This window comes from Miscanthus floridulus, chromosome 8 (assembly GCF_019320115.1).
Source record: "Miscanthus floridulus cultivar M001 chromosome 8, ASM1932011v1, whole genome shotgun sequence".
In the NCBI taxonomy this organism is placed as follows: Eukaryota; Viridiplantae; Streptophyta; class Magnoliopsida; order Poales; family Poaceae; genus Miscanthus; species Miscanthus floridulus.
Window position 1 is genome coordinate 60,235,938 of NC_089587.1, and position 18,830 is coordinate 60,254,767.

An 18,830-nucleotide genomic window follows, 5' to 3' on the forward strand; every position below is an offset into this window, starting at 1 on the left:
CATCACCACATCCTCAGATTCCTTAACCTGTCCATCACCCTTGCTCTTGTCAGCATCTGGTAATTTGGACCTATCAGCCCCTTGCTTGAAACTGCTCTTTGAGTACCCACTGGCCTTATTCATTTCTCAGGCAAGCTCCTCTTCCTGTAGAAGGGCTAGAACCTGTCTGCTTCAGAGCATCGAACCGTTTGAGCAACAGCTGATACTGATCTTTGTCTTGGCCCTCCATGCAAACTGGTAGATAGTACTTTCAAAGCATCCAGCAACTTTCATTTAAAACTAGATTAGAGGTGAGAAATGGAGTAATTGATGAACTGTTAGATGCAGATAAACAGTAGACTCGATGCAACAGCTCACTCACTAGCTACTCAAGCATTCCCAGTTCAGGTGCTGAAACAATGATCATGTTACCCTTCCAGTTGCCCCACAGGACTCAGCACCAAGACCAGTTCAACACTTAAACCCAACAAATGCACTTAAACCCAGTTCAACATAACAGCATACTAGGTTCAACTGTTATTCTTACAACCATACAAGGTTCCAGCATACCAGGTTCACAACCATACATGGTTCCAGCATTCCAACTATAAGGTTACACAAAAGCATATCATAAACTAGGGTACCCCATAAACTACAACAAGAGCATATCATAAGCTACTGACAAGCTCTAGTCTTCATAGACTAGCCTCCTAAGGCTACTAACAACAGTAGTAGGTGGGTCAGTTGTTGCCTTCTTGAGCTTCTTCTTGATGGGTGTCTTCTTCTTCTTCTTCTTCTGTGTTGTGACCTTCTTTTGCTTCTTCTGTTTGTTGCCTTGGGAGAGATCAGCTGCATTTGTTGGAGCTTGTTTCCTACATTTTAAAGGTGATATTACATATTGTGAAGTGAAAAACAAGACAAATTTAGTGCACAGAAACATACCTTTTGTTAGCCTTGTTCCTTGGTGGAGCTCTCTTACCATCTTCTCCAATCTCTGCCTCTTTGCAAGTTTTTGAAAAGAGGCCAAAATCTCCACATCTCCTGCATTTGACCTTCTTTTTGGATGTCCTGTTCTCCAAGCAACCTCTATGCCTTTGAACCTTTGGTCTTACTGCTCCTCTGCCTAGCAACGGTGGAAACACTTTGAATCCAAGTTCCACAACAGGCCATTGTGACCTATCTGGGATAGGTTCAATTATGTCCTCATAGGTTGTCTTGAACCTAGCCACTAAGTAATACTTATGGACAAAATCTTCAATTTTGACCCCTCTGTTGGACAGAATCCATGCCAAAGCATGCTTGCAGGGCTTCCCTATCAACTGCCACTGCTTGCAGGAGCATTTCTGGTTCTGCAAGTCAACTGTTTGTCTTTTCTGATTGTTCCACTCATCCAAGATGGTCACTTCTGCAATATCAACATCACTAACTGATACCTTGACCACTTTGAGGTTATTGCTGATCAAGTTGAGCTCCTTCATCACATTTGGCAGTATTCCATCTGTCCACTGCCTAGCAAGCATCTTCCTAGTGTATCTCTTCTCTATGATCAGCTCTCTGATTCGGTCAACTAATTCATGTAGTAGCAGCCCTTTGAACTTCTTTACTTGTGCATTGAAGCTCTCCGAAATATTATTTGTCAAGTAGTCACACTTGCTGTTTTCTGAAAATGCACACCTGTACCAGATCCTGTTGTGGTGCTCCTCAAGGTACTCAATGGCTTCAGGTGCAAACTCAAAAAATTTCTTCATGTACCACTGAAACAGCCCTTGTGTGTAGCTTCTAGCTGCATGGTACAAGTGATCAGTGAACACATCACTAGAATACTTAAAAAAATTATGATACAAGTGCCTCATGCACTCCCTGTTTTTAGCTTGTGGGAAGACAGACCCCACTGCATTCTCTAGTCCTTTACATGCATCTGTATATATAACCAGATTTGGAACATCTCCTACAACCTTATGCAGCTGCTGCAGAAACTAATTCCAATTATCTTCAGTTTCTGACTCGAAAATTGCATAAGCTATATGGTACAACCAATTGTGTCCATCCACACCAGTAGCTGAAGCTAACTGACCCCTGTATTTACCATGCAAACAGGAAGCATCTACCCCAATAAAAGGTCTGCAACCAGATAAGAATCCATCCACACATGGTCTAAGAGCAACAAACATCCTCTTGAATCTGTTTTTGGTGCCAATCTTCTCTAACTCTATCTCTACTAAGCTACCAGGGGATACTTTCTCAATTTGAGCTTTCCAATTGAAAAGCAACTAAAAACTCTCCTCATATTTACCATGGATCTGCTCTAAAGCTACCTTCATACCTGACCATGCCTTGGAGTATTTCAACTTAATGCCATAGTCACCCTTCAATTTGTCCCTGCACTTAGTTGCACCTTTGGTTGGATTCTTCTTTAGCCAGTCTACCAACCTATCTGCACACCAACCTTGGGTGCCCATCTTCCCTTCTCTGAGTTTTGTGGTAGGACAGTTGTGTTCAAAAGGTAGCCTTTTGATCTACACAAACAAATGCAATAGGACATTAGTTGCATAAATAACAAGTTTAATAACCTGTACCAATAGTAATTACAAATTTACCTCTATTGTCTTGCCATAAGAATTTTTAGAAGCATGTATACGTCAAGGACATCTTCTGCTTTATACTTGGCAATAAATCTAGTAGGGTCAGTTTGCACACCAGCAAACTCAAAGCATGTCTTCACTGCACAATGCCTAATTGCCTTTCTGAATGCAACAATATCAAGAAAGAGCCCTCCTTTCACAATGTTGGGGTTTTCTGGATCATGAATCATATGGACCTCCTGTGGATCTGCATCATCAATCTCTGCCTCAAGAGGAACACCTCCTTCAGCAGCACCACAATCATTTGCATCAGCATTAGCACATGGTTGTGGGTGAGAACTGTTAGCAGTCTGTGCATTGTTAGTGTACTGATGAGGAGGTACTGGCATGTACATTCCCTCATCATCGACACCCACATACTCCTCCTCATTATCAAACATGTCTGGCCCTGTCAGGCTTTAGTTCAGGCTCTAAAGGATACTCTGCTCCTTCATCTGGCTCAGCAGTAGGCTTGGTAGCACGGCTAACAGGAGGATTAGGCTGCTCAGCAGGATCTGGAATAGGATTCTCATGTCTATTGGGATCTAGACTACGATTCTCATGCTCAACAGGAGGAATCACACAAAGAGGCTCTAGGGTAGCAAACTCATCAACATCTGCAAATTTTCTTTCAAAAACTCCTACAACAAGCTGGCAATGCATCTGATCTTTATACATTTCAAACACATCATTCAGCTGAAAGTCATTAACTAGTCTGAAGTCTTCACACATCCTTTTGTCAAAGAACCACACACAAGGACTCTGGGTAGGGGACCATTTGAACTGATTGGTCAAGCTTTGCATCAGCAACTCAAAAGTGAACGATCCTACCTTCACATCCCATTTAATCACACTACCCTTCGTGTAACCTTTCCTAACATTACTGTTTGTAGTACAGAAACCTTCAACTTTAATCTCTAAGGAGAACAACCGAACCCTAGCAGCAAACAAACAATTCGCAAATAAATACACTAGGGTCAGCGAAGCGCAATTCCTCGACCTACTCGCATCGCTACTTAGACTCAAGAGATTAAAGGTTGGAGATCCATACCTCTCCTCGCCGTGCTCCATGTCCGCGGGGTCAGCCATTGCGGTCAATGGAACACCATCGCCCGGGATCCGGGAGGCTGACTTGGGCGTGGGCGCGGGCTCCAGGACGCCGGCGGCGGCAGCTGACTCGGGCGCGGGCGCGGGCGCGGGCTCTAGGACGCCGGCGGCAGCAGCTGACTCGGGCGCGGGCTCCAGGACGCCGGCGGCTAGGGTTAGGGTTCACCCGCCGTTGCCGCGTCGGGAGGACGAGTGAGAGACAGAGTGAGCGCGAGGAGGAGAAAGGACTGAGAGATGGGGCCATAGGCGCAGCGCAGGCCTCTTTCATCTTCGGACGGGGGCAAAATTGTCCATACAGAAAATAGCACAGTGCGCATACGACTGTCAGTGGGCCCAAGTAGCTGGAAGACGTAGAAAATAGAGAAACTCAGTGAAACGATGAGTTATAATAGTAGATCTCAAAATAGACGAATTTTAATGGTACTGTCTCAAACCTGTGAGAATTGTAATGGTACCGAACTACCGATCCAAATAACCCAAGGAAAAGGATAGCAGGGGTGGGATGTCGGAGCGCTGCTTCCGACGAGGCCGAGCCCAAACGTCCGCTCTCCCAGTCTCCCTCCTCTACGTGTGTTTCGGCCACCAAACCAAAACCCAAGCCCAAAGCAAAGCCCGCAACTTCACCGGCGGCGGCCGATGATGGCCTCCGCCTCGTCCTCCGGCGGCGGCGCGCGTCCGTGGCGCACCGCGCTGCTCACCCTGCGCGACGAGTCGCTCGCCTCGCCCTCGCCCACGGCCCTCCTCGAGCTCCTCCGCCGCGTCCTCCTCTCCCCGGCCTCGGCCTCGCCCTCACTCGCCGCGTCCGCCGCCGCGCTCTCCCCTCACGAGGTGCGGCTCCTGATCCCCCTCTTTGGCTCGGCTCGGCTCGATCTCACTCGCTGTGGTGGTGTTTCGCCTGTCTGTGCAGGTGGGCTCGGATGTGGCGTTCCTCGCCGACACGGCCGCGGCGGCGGCCTCTTGCCCCGGCGCCGACGACGCGCTGCGCGGTGTTTGCCACCTGGTAATGCTTCTGTGCTTCCACTCCGTCGACCTATTATAGTTGGCTGTCGCAGGACATGGTGGAATGTATATGTACCCACGATTAGTGTCTATAACTGTAGATCGAGTGTGTTCTGTGATGATCAATAAGGATCATGTGGCTCGAATTCAGTTTCAGCATGCTGCAAATTAAGGCCCAGCTACAATTAGTTGGAGGCTTTGAGGCCATAGTTTTATCCATTTTGCTGACACTTAGCCACTTCGTTTTGATTGCAATGCTTTTTTTAGGCCGAATTGGGGTAGGCTACTGATAAGATTCAAATACTCTATCATCGTTTGGATAAATGAAAATCTTTACATTAATTTTCATGAAAAAAATCTACTTTTGCAGATTTATGATGTCATGTGCAAAACAAATATGGAGATTGACTCTTCTGGTTGGCTTGCATTGTTGAAGTTTCTTGACACGCTTGTCAAATGCTCGATTGAGGGCGCATGCGTGAAGGGCCTCTCTAGTAGGACAGCTGCATTGAATACAACATCTGAATGTTTACATATCCTCAGGTTAGGTTTTGTTTATTGTAAAATACTACTGGAGAAACTGTTCCTGCACTTGTGCTCTTTGAATTAAGAAGAAATGGCCTGTTTTCTTGCTAGTTATTCATGTACCGACTGAACTTTCAGTGACATAAAAATTTCTGATTCTTTCTTGCTTCTATCAACAGTCAGCACAACGACTTCTACATGTATAACTATACCAATATAACATACCGTTCCCTAAAGGACTTTTAAATGATGAATTTGCTATCATAGCCCTTCTTTTTTTGGCTAAAGTTCTTCCCTTTATTCCAGATAAGCAAACCTCTATGGCTACTTAAAGAAATTGTGCTGCACCACCTGTACTTGCCTGATACTCCAGATCCCCATGAATACTTTTGATTTTGGCAGTTCCATCCATACTTTTAATTTGATGCAAATTATCTCATGCACCTCAAGTTTCAGCAATTTAGCACCCATATTGTTCAATCAAGAGGAAACAAATGCCGATTTTTAGGGCATAGTGGCGAATGAGTCACTCTACATTAAAAGTCCAGGGAGGTAAAATGCCAAATTTAATACTGAAAGTGATAATCTGCATCAATCCTGAAATGCTGGTGTAATTGCCAAAAATGAGAAGCAAGGGTGGGGCAATACAGCCTTTTACAATTTTATTATTTTCCAATCCTTTCAATGATTCTTGAAAAATCTGCCTTTAGTGATGTGCACTTATCCTACACGTTGGAGAAAAGGAAAATGCCTTTAGTTCTACTGTATGTATGTGATACTAAAGTTACTGCATTCATAATTAATTCAAATGTCATCAGGAAGTATGATCTTTATATTGCTCCTAAATGCTTTCTGTTCTTGATGGCCAGGTTCTGGAGCAGGGATTATGGAAGAAGCGTTTCATTAACTGAAAGTTCACATTCACTAACAGTGCTCGTCTCGATTGTATCATACTTGCAAGCCGAACTGAACATCTCTGATAAACCAGCAAATGCCACTGGCATTTCTTCCCGCAATTCTGGATCTGTGAATAGTAAAAATTCCAATATTTGGGATATGAAGATATCTGCATTTTCCATGGTGGAAGATATACTGAGTAAGGTTGCATCAAATATGACAGAAAATCTGTGGCAGTCTGTTATTGAGGTTAGTGGTTTTTGACCTTATCTTTTTGTTCTTCTGCTTGGTGCTATGACATGGGGGCATTGAGTGACCGAACAAGTACCGCAGCAAAAGAAATCTGCAAGAATGTAGAATTTATTACACAACCGTCATCAATGGTTTAGAGCTTCCTCTGTGACTGATCACCTAAACTTCTGCTGATGTTTGGCCCTGTTGCATGCTAACACATCAAGCATTGGCTGATCCACATTGCACATCTGTTCTGTGGCTTGAATTGAGTTTCTTTTATTATCAATGTGTGCACTGGCCTTCTGTTTTAACCCAAACTCCAGTTTTGTACTTTCTAGGTCTTGAGGAAAGTTATGGATTTTGTCACAGCAAGGAACCTTGTTATAGAGAGTAGCGTCATGTCAAGGTTAGTACTTTTATTATTTCATGGATTACAGATCATAGTGAATTGAATGAATGGTAAATTCAAATCTAACCACACCAATTTAACAGATTTTATACTTCCTTTCTTCGTTGTCTACATTTGGTTCTTGCGGATCCCAAAGGACCACTTTCAGGGCATGTAAGTATAAAATAAAACTTTAGTCCTCTCATTTAAATAAAATTTCTACATGTATTTTCTGATTGTAACAATGTCCGTAAAACTTCAAGGTTGCAGGGTTTGTGGCAAATCTGCAAATATTTTTCATATATGGGCTGAGGTCATCTTCACCTCCTACACTAGCTCGAAAAGAAACTAGAACAGATTCAAAACCCAGAGCTTCACATGGACGATATAGACCACCTCATTTGAGGAACAAGGATGGAGGAGAGAATGATTCACTGGAAGGTCGAAATTCAGATAGTGAATATTCTCGGTATGATATAAGCTCATCAGACTCAGACCTGAGTGATAGTGATGGTTATGCAAAAAGTGGAGACCGCTTCCGGAGTTCAAAGGCTAGATTAGCTGCCATCCTTTGTATACAGGTACACATATGCTTTGAATCGTGTTTCCCTTCTTAGTTCTGATACATCCATTAGTCAATTTTTCCTTATGCATCTGTACAGCTTAGGTTGAGGTGTATAGTGGAGTTAAATATCATGGGATATGTCCTTCATAGTTAACTTTTAGGATGGTTGTTTCTTTTACTGAATATATGAAGGGATGGTGGTACCCTTTAATAGGTATCTACTGATTTCAGAAGGCAAATTGTCTGACCTATTAGATAACCTGGGCAACTTAACTCCCCTATGGCAATTCAAAAAACTTATGATTTGATTTTTATTTTACAAATTAAATTAAATTGTGGAGCTCAAAAAATGATTATTTGATAGCTCATCTTACGATGGCATCTGCATGAACTAATGAAGATATTTAAGTTCCACTAATTGATGTCATTTTCTTCCTGAAGTTATGCCATATGAGATATCAAATATCGAATGCAACATCAAATATTTCAACATGCTCATATTGTTGAAGTAACCATCTCACTATCCTGTTCTCACCTCTTTTAGGATATCTGCCATGCTGATCCAAAGGTACTTACTTCACAATGGCCAGTACTTTTGCCTGAGAATGATGTTCTCCAACAAAGGTAAACTTTTCCTCATACAACAGTACAGCTTTTCTGACACCTCAACATCATCTGATGTTACTTTTTGTTGCTTGTACAGGAAATATCAAGCAACTCTGATGACATGCTTGCTTTTTGATCCTATAACAAAGGTACAAGTCTTCAATTACATACATATATCCTGATTTGAAGTGTCTCAAATTTGCGCGTAATCATCATTATACAATCTTTTTTTCTTGTTATTCTGCATTTGACAAAGCTGTGCTTTCCTTAATGCTGGCTAATGTTAACTGCTGTGAACTGTGCGAATGAAGGCATTTATTTGCCGTAATCCCATTATGATTTATGTGCTTTATGGAAAAAGGAAATTCTAATGCAGTAACCAAATTGATAAATGATGCACTTAATCCAAACTTTACTTTGCATTCACCTTTCCTTTTTTTCTCGAACAACGCAGGAGAGCTGCGTGTCAATTCATTAAGAAGAAGAAAGAAACAGAGGGCCGGCAGGAACCGGCCCAAGTACAAAAAACTCCACCCCACACACACACACCACCAACAGGAAGCAAACTCTTACAGAAAAATAAAAGAGGCAACAACTAAAACCCTGACCAACCTAGACACAATCTAAGCGGCCAAGGACAGCGACCGGGCAAGGAGCTCTTGTAGTTTAGAAGCTCCAGCCAACCCCCAAAAACTGCATTCATCAGCTATAACTAGGAGCAGATCTGTAATGCTAGGCCTACCGTGCTCGAAAATACAAGAGTTCCTGTGTTTCCAGGTTTCCCAAGCTACCAGAATAACTAAAGAGTTGAACCCCTTTTGCAAATCTTTTGGAATAAGCCGAAGACCTTTCCTCCACCAGCTAGAGAATTTGGTGTCTGACGTTGAGGGCACTAGAGCAGGTAGATGTAGGGCTTGGAGAATTGAAAAGCAAATCTGCCTGGTGAAGACACAGCCCACAAGGATGTGTTGTATGGTTTCTTCCTCCTGATCACAAAAAGGACAAGCCTCCGAGTGGGGCAAGCCTCTTTTAGCAAGTCGGTTTGCCATTCACCTTTCCTTGATCTCCTCCGTCGAAATAGATGTAATTTTGTACAGTAAACTTAGTCTGGATGTGATTCCTATGTTTGACGAGTGTGCAGGCACTATGGAATTTCTCTATATGATACTTTCTCAATTTTAAATATCTTTCACTGTATTTCGAATTTGATGGAACATGCAATTTATGGTCACATCAAATTATTAATTTTCAGTTAGCTCTCTGCACTGGGTACGCCCTTTTTTTTAGAAACTCTCATGTACACTATCTATATGGCCTGAATTAAATATGCGCAGGTACGTGTTGAGGCAGCATCAACCATTGCTACCATGCTGGAAGGGCAAGCATTAGTTTTGACACAAGTTGCAGAGTACAAGGAGTCATCCAAGCGTGGATCTTTCACCACATTATCTTCCTCACTTGGTCAAATATTGATGCAACTGCATACAGGTAGGGGAGTTACTGATATTTTAAGAATCCAATACTGTAATATCTTGGACTTTTTTTACCACCGGAGATTGTGGTTGACAACTGTTGCTCCAAATAGAAAATCATATCCTACACCATTACCTAATACCAACTATGCTCAGCAAGAACGTAAACAACAGAAGCAGCTTCTGCCGCTAGGTGCACAGCGCAAGCTGTCATGACATGCTGACTGGGCTGGTTGTATGTGCCCAAGGAGCACCACTGTAGCAGCAGGATTTTGTGCAACCTCTATTACTTTTCTAGGGAAAACAACCCCTATTAGTTGTCAGGTCATAACTTCTACATGCCAGGTCAAATAGATAGGGCTGTTAGTTCGCTGGGACGCTGGGTCATGAACTGATGACCCCAAAGTCGTTAGGCCAAAGATTACCTTGCATCTATTATATCTATATGCCATCTGGTCATCTCTTTGGAATCAAGGAAAGAATAATCAGGAGAAACTCAGTGGTTCCTGGTCTCAATTTCCTGGTTCGGCATCTGTTTACGTACCATTCTAATTCTTATGTTCCTCTTGGCTCCCAAATCTGTCCGGGATCTGTTACACAAGCTAAAACAGTTAGAAGAGGCATGTCTCAAAGAAAAACACAGTAACCGGGTGTCAGGGTCATGAGTCTCATGACTGCATGAGCTTAATAGCATAAAGCAAATACGGGTTGCTACATTAAGCTTGTTCATGCCCAACCTCAGTACACAGTAAACTCTGGTTGAAGTCTTCTGAACATCTCCAGTAATTTGCTTCTGGTCTGAACTTGCTTGTTCCAATTTGTGAGCAGTGACGGTGTTCTCAGCTGAGCTGAAACTTTTGTTATGACTAGGAACAATGGGCCACACCAGATTAGATGTCTTTTTGGGCCCACAAGTTCCAGATACTTATGTTATCCACTTTAAAAAAAATATGAGCTCTCACACCAAAAAGCGCTCTAGAACAGATCTTTCATATCACTATCACTATCACTACCACTATTAACTTATTTAAGTACTTAAGTTATCCATAGCCTCATTTCTGCAGCTGAGCACTAAAATCCCAGCATTTTGTCCCTTTATTTTGGTGGAACTTGAATATTTTTGTTCAGCCATTTCTTCTATCCATCTGTGATCAATTAACTAGATCCCTCCACTTTGTAAGAGATCTGTTCAAGTTTTGCATTTTACATTTTTGGCTCCCTCTGATTTGCAGGAGCACTATACTTGATACAGCGTGAAACTCAAGCTACTTTGCTTGCGGCATTGTTCAGAGTTCTCATTCTTTTGATATCTGCTACACCGTATGATCTTGACACACCTGTTTTCTATTTTTTCTACTCGATTTTGTATAATTAGTAATATGTTAGACGAACAGGTACACTCGGATGCCAAAGGAGTTATTGCCAACAGTCATTAAAGTATTGTGCAGTAGAATACTGGACAAGCACTCGAACAAGACTGAACATTATGCCTTGCTGGTTAGTTTTTTTTTTTTTGGTTAATTCCTTTATTGAAGAACCAGTGGTCTTGGGTGCCCTGTTCCTTACATGAGTGCACAACAGGTTAATGTTCTAAGTTGCTTGGAGACAGCATTTTCAAAAGTGCCACCAACTTTGGACGTCTTTGTGGTTCTCACTGAGGATTGCTGTGTTGGTTAGGCCTTATAATCCTGAATTTAAAATAATATTCTTCCTTGTTTTTCTCATTTTTCATCATTTATACTGCACAAATCTACTGTATTGTCTTCTTAAAAGGCAAGCAAAGCTGTTCTTATTCAAAAGGGTTTGAATTTGAAAAGTACTAAGCTATCACATTTTGTATCAATATGGGCTTTTCAGGACCATCACATGATCAGGAAGAATCAAATGTTATAGCTATTCTTCTTCATTGTATAGAGGAGGAAATGTATTACAGTGTTAGACATGGAGCTTTCCAGGCAAGTTGTCATTCTGATCCAGTGAATCTTACAGATTGCTTTTGCATTTGTTTGTCCATTAACTGTCTGACAGACTTGACTGTTGACATATCATGTATTTCCATTGCTAAGTGTCGCTTGCTCCCTCCCCTCTACTCCGGGCCCCCTTGTTAAGCTTTTCCTATATTATGGTCTTATTATTATAACCACTGGCGCTGTTGAAAACTATTGTATCATCCTTCTAAGTTGTATGCTGGTTATCTTGTTTGTATTTTTTATTTTAATGGGCTTTCAGGAAAGTTGAGCTTCATCCTTTTTTTTAAATAAAAGTAACATTCTGTCCTTTCCATGTTTGTACAATTTAAATGATGTTTCATTCGACAACCACCTGTTGCATCAACTGAAGATACAAGTCCAGGCATGATGAATAAGAACATATGGACCACCAATTGAGATATCGTAACATAAATTTCCTATGCATGTAGCCATAGGAATAAATTGCTGTGCACCCGCATCCTTGTAGGGCTTATCGCAAATTACAAAAATGCTTTTTTCCATATGTATATTAGTTGTCTTTGCATACAAGTCGACATTCTTGTCCATAATTCATCCACCTTTTATGTGTGCTCAGGTGCTGAGATCAGCGGTTCACAACTACCCAAGCTGTGCAAACATGATTTGGGAAAAACTTCGAGACAACGTTCTTAATTTGTTGCAAATACAAAGCTTTGAGGACCAAAAGTATGATGCTAACTTTGGACCTCCTGGACCTAAAGAAGAATCATCAATCAAGGAAAGATGTCTTGTGGCTGGAATAAAGGTAATGTTTTCTGTGATATTGCTTAACAATCTGTACTTTTGTGCTATATCACATTTTGTGGCAGCTGTGCATTTCTGAACTTCAACCCTAACTCCTTTAGAAAAGCACGATAAACTATGGATGTCGTTGTATTAATCTGCATATGATATAACACGCAAAGTTGTATGTATACATAAGCTTTTTCATCCAACATTAGACTTCCATTGTTTGCATTGTGTCTATGCTTGTATTATTTTTATGCTCATGTTCTTATGAACTTGATTGCTTTATGCAGCATGTACTGATGCTTTATCCTTTTCCATTTTTTATGTATTGGTATGCTATTATTGACATAGATATTGAGTCAGTAGTGTGAGTAGACCATTTCCTTTTAGTGATGGATGTACTGTAAATAACCTTTTTATCATTTATACATTTATGGTTAAGATTTCCCCCCTCCTTTTCAGGTAATGGATGAATGTCTGCGTGTTTCATCTGGATTCAAAGGAGCAGATGACATCAAAGAATGCAGATTGCTGGATATTCAGCAAATTTCTGATTGTACCATAAATAAAACTATTAAGTCTGCACCTCACTTCGAAATGGAAGCTGCTGGATCATCACAGAATTGCACTTTGGACATAACACTTGGAACTAGCCGTTGGATCGAGGTGATAGAGACTCATCTCCCTCAGGGATTATCCCATGGCTCTGCTATGGTATTTTACCACTCTAGAACCTGTATTCTGCATTTTCTTATGTTATTTGCAGTAAAACACCCATGAGATTTCATTGTCTATCAATAGTCTAAGTTATTGATGCTATGTTCCTAACTTAATGAAGCAGAATGGCAACAAATGGCTGCCACTTAACCTAAAGAAGGCAGCTAATTTATAATCATCAAAGTGTTGAATGAACATCGTGCATATGCTATTGTTTATAGAATATTCTTGTTTATACTCCCTACTTCCCAAAAAGAGTGCACATCTTGTTTTCCAAGCAATCGACCGATTTCAATTTTGACCAAATCTATACAAAAAAGAACATTATTGATACAAAATAAGTATCATTAGATTAATCATGAAATATATTTTCATATAAACCTATTTGTAAACATAAATGTTGATACTATTTTTTTTATAAATTTAATCAAGCTTAGGATTTGGTCAAGCTCTCTGCACTGGGTACGCCCCTTTTAATCAAGCTTAGGATTGATTGACTTCTTAGAAAGCGAGATGTGCACTAGGACCTATTTGTTTATGTTTTCCCTGGACTGAATAAAGTATCTGTTTATTTCTAGGTCAGGACAGCATCCCTCACATGCTTTGCTGGCATGACTTCTGATGTATTCTTCTCCCTGCCAGAAAATAAGAGAGACTATGTGACCTCCTCATCTGTAAGTCAGGAATCTCATTAGTCTATTTCTATATCCCATTGTGTTTTCTTACCCTTTTCAGAAACATTGTATATTCGTATTGAAATGTTCTTGTCTAGGTTCATGCGGCATTAAATGATACGGTTCCTAGTGTAAGATCAGCTGCGTGTCGAGCTATTGGCATTGTTGCATGTTTTCCTCAGATATTGTCAAGGTAATTTTCACAACTGTGATTGCATTGCAGCCTCTCCTAAAAAAATGCTAAACTCAAAGTGTTTTTGTGAAGTTACTTAATAGTGCGTGATGCACTGTTTCCTCATGCAGTTCTAGCCTACCAGGCAAGTTCATAGATGCCATTGAGTTCAATACACATAATTCATCAACTCCAGTATGATCTCCCTCCTTCCTTTCTTCCCTCCCTTTCCCTCTCTCTCAGTTATACTTACCTGTAAATGTTAATATTTAGGTTCGTGTCACCGCTGCATGGGCTTTGGCAAATCTCTGTTCTTGTATTCGTTTTAGAGCATTGGAAGTGCATACAGATCCCTATGCAGGTATACATTTCATGTTGATGGTTACAGTGCCAGTGTATATGCCAATAAAGCATGCTTATGCATTTATTATCTTTTGTCAAGTGTAGGTGTACTGAACAAATCAAGCATATCTCTTTTGGTTGAAGTTGCTTTGCGTCTGGCCAAAGATAGTGAAAAAGTAAGATTGCTTTAGCCAATTTATGTATTTTGTTTATGTTTGTTCGCCAACATCCATACCAGATTGTCAGTTTTAGCCACAAGGAATACAGAGATAATTGGAGATCGATGTTCATTGTGAAACAAGTAAACTGATCAAAGCTGTGAAACAAGTAAACTAATCAAAGCTGCTTGTATGTCTGGTAAAAAGAGTTGTTTTGATTTTCATTCAGGTAAAATCAAACGCTGTTAGAGCTCTTGGTTATCTTTCAAGATTTATCAGATTCAATTACCAGGCTGGCACAATAAATGACCCAAGGTAGCAGAACATTCTGTATGGATCAATCACTATTCTTATTGCTTGTTACTCCCAACTCACAATTTTAAGATTTTAGTAACAGTGATTCAGTTTTTTATGGAGATCCGGTGTGGCTCGAAAGAATGGTGCAGGCTTTGGTGTCTTGTGTGACAACTGGGAATGTAAAGGTACTACAAGAAATAGTTTTACTTAACAGTTTAAGCACTAGCCTAATTTCTGAGTCATTTTCTTGTGTTTTAAGTCTAGAGAAAAGAATATGCAACTTTGCCTCCTTGTTATCATCCTTAGGAGGAAATACCTCAATAAATAGGAAGTGTATGATTTCTCCCCTTTATCACATGTATTATTTTGCCATAAAGAAGTGAAAAATATAGGTTGTTACACATTTAGCAAAAAAAAAGTATATATCTTTATCTAATTTATGGGATGGTAGAATTCATTGTGGAATGTTAAGATTCTTGAGGTGAATAACGGGCTGCACTTTGACATGTCTTTTGTATAGGTCCAATGGAATGTTTGCCATGCCCTTAGCAACTTGTTCATGAATGATACCTTGAGACTTCAAGACATGCCTTGGTACGTATTTGTGCACACAGTAAAACCTTGTTCATCCAATTGCTTCAGACGACTAGGGTTTTTTGGTTTGCACCCAAATTTGCCACGCAGGAGCAAGCCATGTGGCCACCTTTTTCAACTGGAACTCTCAATGTGGCAATAGCATTTGAGGTTTTGTGCTTCAGATTAAATGCTATCGAGTCTCCCTCGGGGTTGCTTTCTCAATTCTCATTTTCCATATTATGGCCTATAGCACTAGTGGGTCCCTAGATGCCTATGGCACGAGCGCAAGTCACAGCAGAACACACTGGGTGTAACTGATACCACGCAGCAGAATCTTTTGATTGACTACCTGTGATTCATACTTATGACTATCACTTCATAGGCATTTAGATTTCACATAGTTTCTTACCTGTTCATGTGTGTCTTATTTGCAAAACCTGTCAATCATGGTAATATCTTGGTATATGCTTGAACTTATTAATATTTGATGATTCTGACCGTATTCTGTTTAACAGGGCATCAAGTGTTTATAGCATACTTCTACTTCTAATCCGTGACTCAAACAATTATAAGATAAAGATGCATGCAGCTGTTGCTCTAGCAGTGCCAGTGTCAAGGCTTGGTTAGTCCCCTTACTTCTATTCTCCACCTTTTAATGTATTGGCTTTCCACATTTTGGAAATACCATGACATTCCTGGACTTGAAGCGTTGTTCCCACAATTTTGAGATTCTGTATCTACCCACGTATATGTACTGTAAAACTTGTGCCTCGATCATTAACATTCCAAAACTCAAATCGTCTTCATTGGACATTAGTAATAGCAGTTTCCTGATTCCTGACTGTGCACATCCCACCACTACATCCATCAAGCTGCTGGAGCTTATCCTCTCTCTTCTTTACAGATTACGGTAGCTCATTTCCAGATGTTGTTCGAGGCCTTGTGCATGCTCTCGAGTCATTGAATTCAAACAATTCATCATTACCTCCAAATTTCAAACAGAAAGACAACCTTGAGAAGCAGGTTAGTGTCATTGATGCTCATATAGTGACTTACTTTGCACCCAAGCATCCTTATTCGGCAGCATTGTTGAAGCTCTTGCTCTATTCTTTTTTACAGCTTACGTTTACTGCTCTTCATTTGCTTAGTTTTGTGTCACCAAATGATGATCCAAGCCTGAAAGATTTTCTTACAAAGGTAACGATTTCTCCTTTATACCATGTATATTAGTGTGTGTTTTATTTTATTTATAAGTCTTCGTCTGGAACAATATTGGCAATTGTCATTCAGGTAAAAATGTAAGGTGCTTCCTGCTCCATGTAGATTTGCTGTTTACTGCAGATTCTTGTATGGTCTAAATCTGTAATATTGACTGCTGCAACTGTTGTCTAGTAGTCTGATGGATCTATTGGCCTATTACCCAAGCTAACTCATCTGCCACCTGACCTGAGCAGAAAGCGTTGTTTCTAGAAGACTGGCTGAAATCATTATGCACATCATTCAATAATAATGAGCACCGGCCCTTGCCAAGGGAGGCCATAAATGATGAGGATGGTTTCAGGCCAAACGTGACTCAGAAAGTTATGCTCTCCTCTGCCCTTCAGTCCTTGCTTGGCATATACACGGGCAGAAACCAGCAAGCTATTACCCAGAGATTTGAGCAACTAGCTAGAAGCATCGCGTGAATGATGAACAGTGAACAGCCCCTCTGTGGTCTCCACCCTCCATTAACAAGCAGCAAGATATTGGTCGTCTACCCCCTCAGGAATCAGGATGGACAACACATCAGGCAGTGGGATCCTTAAATTCTGCCAAATCCCATGAAATCCAACGAAGCTGCAAGTCGCCAGTTGTTTTGGATCTTGGCCATCACGGGTCGCTATCATGCACAAGCGCATTGAAGCTCGGTTTGATCGGTGCAATATCGCACTTGCGAATTGTGTTTTTTTGTAGAGTAGTTCCTAAGCATCTTGCAGGCGCGGACATGTTTGTACACCTTGTGTAAAATAGTGACCTCAGTTGTTTACTTGTAACATTATTACTGTGAATATATAAGCTGCACTCTTCCAAACCGAGAGTGACCACAGCATGTGTATCTCTCACTAACTTTTTGTCATTCCTGATAAACAGGATGGTACTATTATGTATATGGGCCTTCCTGGTCCTGGGGTTTACTGCTTGACGATTGATAAGGTTGATATTATCAGACTACGTGGACAATATTACGACTGTTCATTGTTCGTCCCAAGATGGATCATGAATGCTGTCCAAATCTGTTGGAGTCTGTCGTTAGCGTGACTGTTATTGAGCCCTTGTGTGTGTGTGGTTTTTTATTCATGTATGTATGCACCAACCTTCATAAATGGCTTGACGCTGTGCACTGTTCGATCAGTTCCAATGTTTTTTTTCCGTAACATTGCTGAACTGGGATGCCTGGTGCTACGCACTACTCTTCATCTGCGTGTTGCATCTGCGTGCATTCTTCGCTGCATCGTCAGTACATCTGCGTGCATTCTTAGCTGCATCGTCAGTACACCTGCGTGCACTTCTCAGCTGCATCCTCTGGTCATCGTCAGTACGCGTGTCGAGCATCTGAACTCTGATTGATGGGGGTGGTTAGTGGTGAACAGGCGACGAGTTGACAGTCGGCTTGTGTTTCTGTCCGTGTGTGTAGTAAACTACCGTATGGGTTCTCGTGGGCTTGTTTCGGTGCTGCTGCCAGGGCCCCGCTGCTTCGTGGCCCATTTTCTCTGCAGCTTCTGACTGATCCATTTCTCGGCCTTCAATTGTTCTCTGTTTGTGTTCACTGGGTCGCTATAGTCTCATTTACTGCTCGCGTGTCTTCTTCACTGCTTGCTTGGGGAACTGTCGGTTGTGGACCAGATGAAAATATCTTTTGCGCAAAATTTCCCCGTGCAGGTTAGTGTGATATTTGACACTTGTTCCCTTGGAAAGCTGCATATTGCTCTCTGTTTCTCTCTCTTTTTTTTCCTCCTTCTACTTCTAGTGCTTCCAACGTTCTTTTTTTTTTTGGTTCCTGAAAGCAGGCTTCCCAAGCACTAGTACTATCTCCAAGAACATCTTCATTAGTTAAGTGATAACCAAGTAAATGCAATGCAATGCAATACAAAGTTATTATCCAACAGCATTGGCAAAATGGCAACAATCAATAGTTCACCAGCAGACAGCGTACACAAGGGATGATGGTCCAGTCCAGGCCGGCCCAACATCTTTTTTGAATGGAAAAGTTATGAAGGGCCACGTACGCCGCGTATGCTTGCTAGCACAAAACGGGGCAAAATAGTTACAGCAGCAGCCCGTGAGCATATATATGCTCAAGGACGCATGCCGCCACACGGCAAACACCCAGTAAATGGATCGGATGCTGCTAGCTGCTGCATACTATACACCAGTTATTGCCATGCAGTGGATTCAATTTTTCATTTTTCATTTTTTACTTGCACATCCGTCTAGCAAGCACTCTTTACTGCTCTCGGGCCAAATTTCATCTTTCCAGCAGAACTCTGTGTTCTAACAGACTTCAGGTAATCCTGTCGAAACTATTTTGATATGCATGCATTATGTTGATGCATATATCATATCATCAGGTGGTGAAGTGCCATAACTACTCGTAATAAGAGTTATGGGCTTTCATTCATACATGTAACATGCATGGCATTGCATTGCATCGCAGTGGTTGGAAGAGAGTAGGTGGTATGGTGGATAAATACGGCATCTGGAATTTAGCACACAAAAATTGTTC

At 41.2% G+C, this 18,830-nt stretch overlaps 2 protein-coding genes and 1 pseudogene across 5 annotated transcripts; 1 reads left to right on the top strand and 2 right to left on the bottom strand.

Moving 5' to 3' along the window:
* Positions 1 to 667: 667 nt before the first annotated feature.
* Positions 668 to 1,727, bottom strand: LOC136469166 (uncharacterized). Its single transcript, XM_066467473.1, has 2 exons — positions 922 to 1,727; positions 668 to 851 (listed from the first exon to the last, which is right to left on the bottom strand). The coding sequence occupies exons 1-2, from the start codon at positions 1,725 to 1,727 to the stop codon at positions 668 to 670; spliced, it is 990 nt and encodes a 329-aa protein (XP_066323570.1).
* Positions 1,728 to 1,955: 228 nt separating this feature from the next.
* LOC136469167 (uncharacterized) lies at positions 1,956 to 2,956 on the bottom strand (annotated as a pseudogene).
* A 1,252-nt stretch (positions 2,957 to 4,208) lies between these two features.
* LOC136476488 (uncharacterized) lies at positions 4,209 to 17,173 on the top strand. Of its 4 annotated transcripts, none has more exons than XM_066474343.1 (28): positions 4,209 to 4,535; positions 4,615 to 4,707; positions 5,077 to 5,249; positions 6,101 to 6,377; positions 6,701 to 6,768; positions 6,855 to 6,924; positions 7,014 to 7,331; positions 7,860 to 7,939; positions 8,019 to 8,070; positions 9,256 to 9,409; positions 10,626 to 10,713; positions 10,788 to 10,890; positions 10,975 to 11,065; positions 11,251 to 11,348; positions 11,959 to 12,147; positions 12,594 to 12,845; positions 13,427 to 13,522; positions 13,621 to 13,715; positions 13,826 to 13,889; positions 13,968 to 14,055; positions 14,142 to 14,212; positions 14,424 to 14,509; positions 14,586 to 14,676; positions 15,012 to 15,085; positions 15,583 to 15,689; positions 15,972 to 16,090; positions 16,187 to 16,264; positions 16,522 to 17,173. In XM_066474343.1, exons 1-28 carry the CDS (start codon positions 4,344 to 4,346, stop codon positions 16,750 to 16,752), a joined length of 3,498 nt encoding a protein of 1,165 aa, XP_066330440.1. In that variant the 5' UTR covers positions 4,209 to 4,343; the 3' UTR covers positions 16,753 to 17,173. The 4 variants fall into 4 exon arrangements, with proteins under 4 accessions (XP_066330440.1, XP_066330441.1, XP_066330442.1 ...); XM_066474344.1 differs by having other exon boundaries at positions 14,592 to 14,676; XM_066474345.1 differs by lacking the exons at positions 15,972 to 16,090; positions 16,187 to 16,264; positions 16,522 to 17,173 and having other exon boundaries at positions 14,600 to 14,676.
* Positions 17,174 to 18,830: the final 1,657 nt, after the last annotated feature.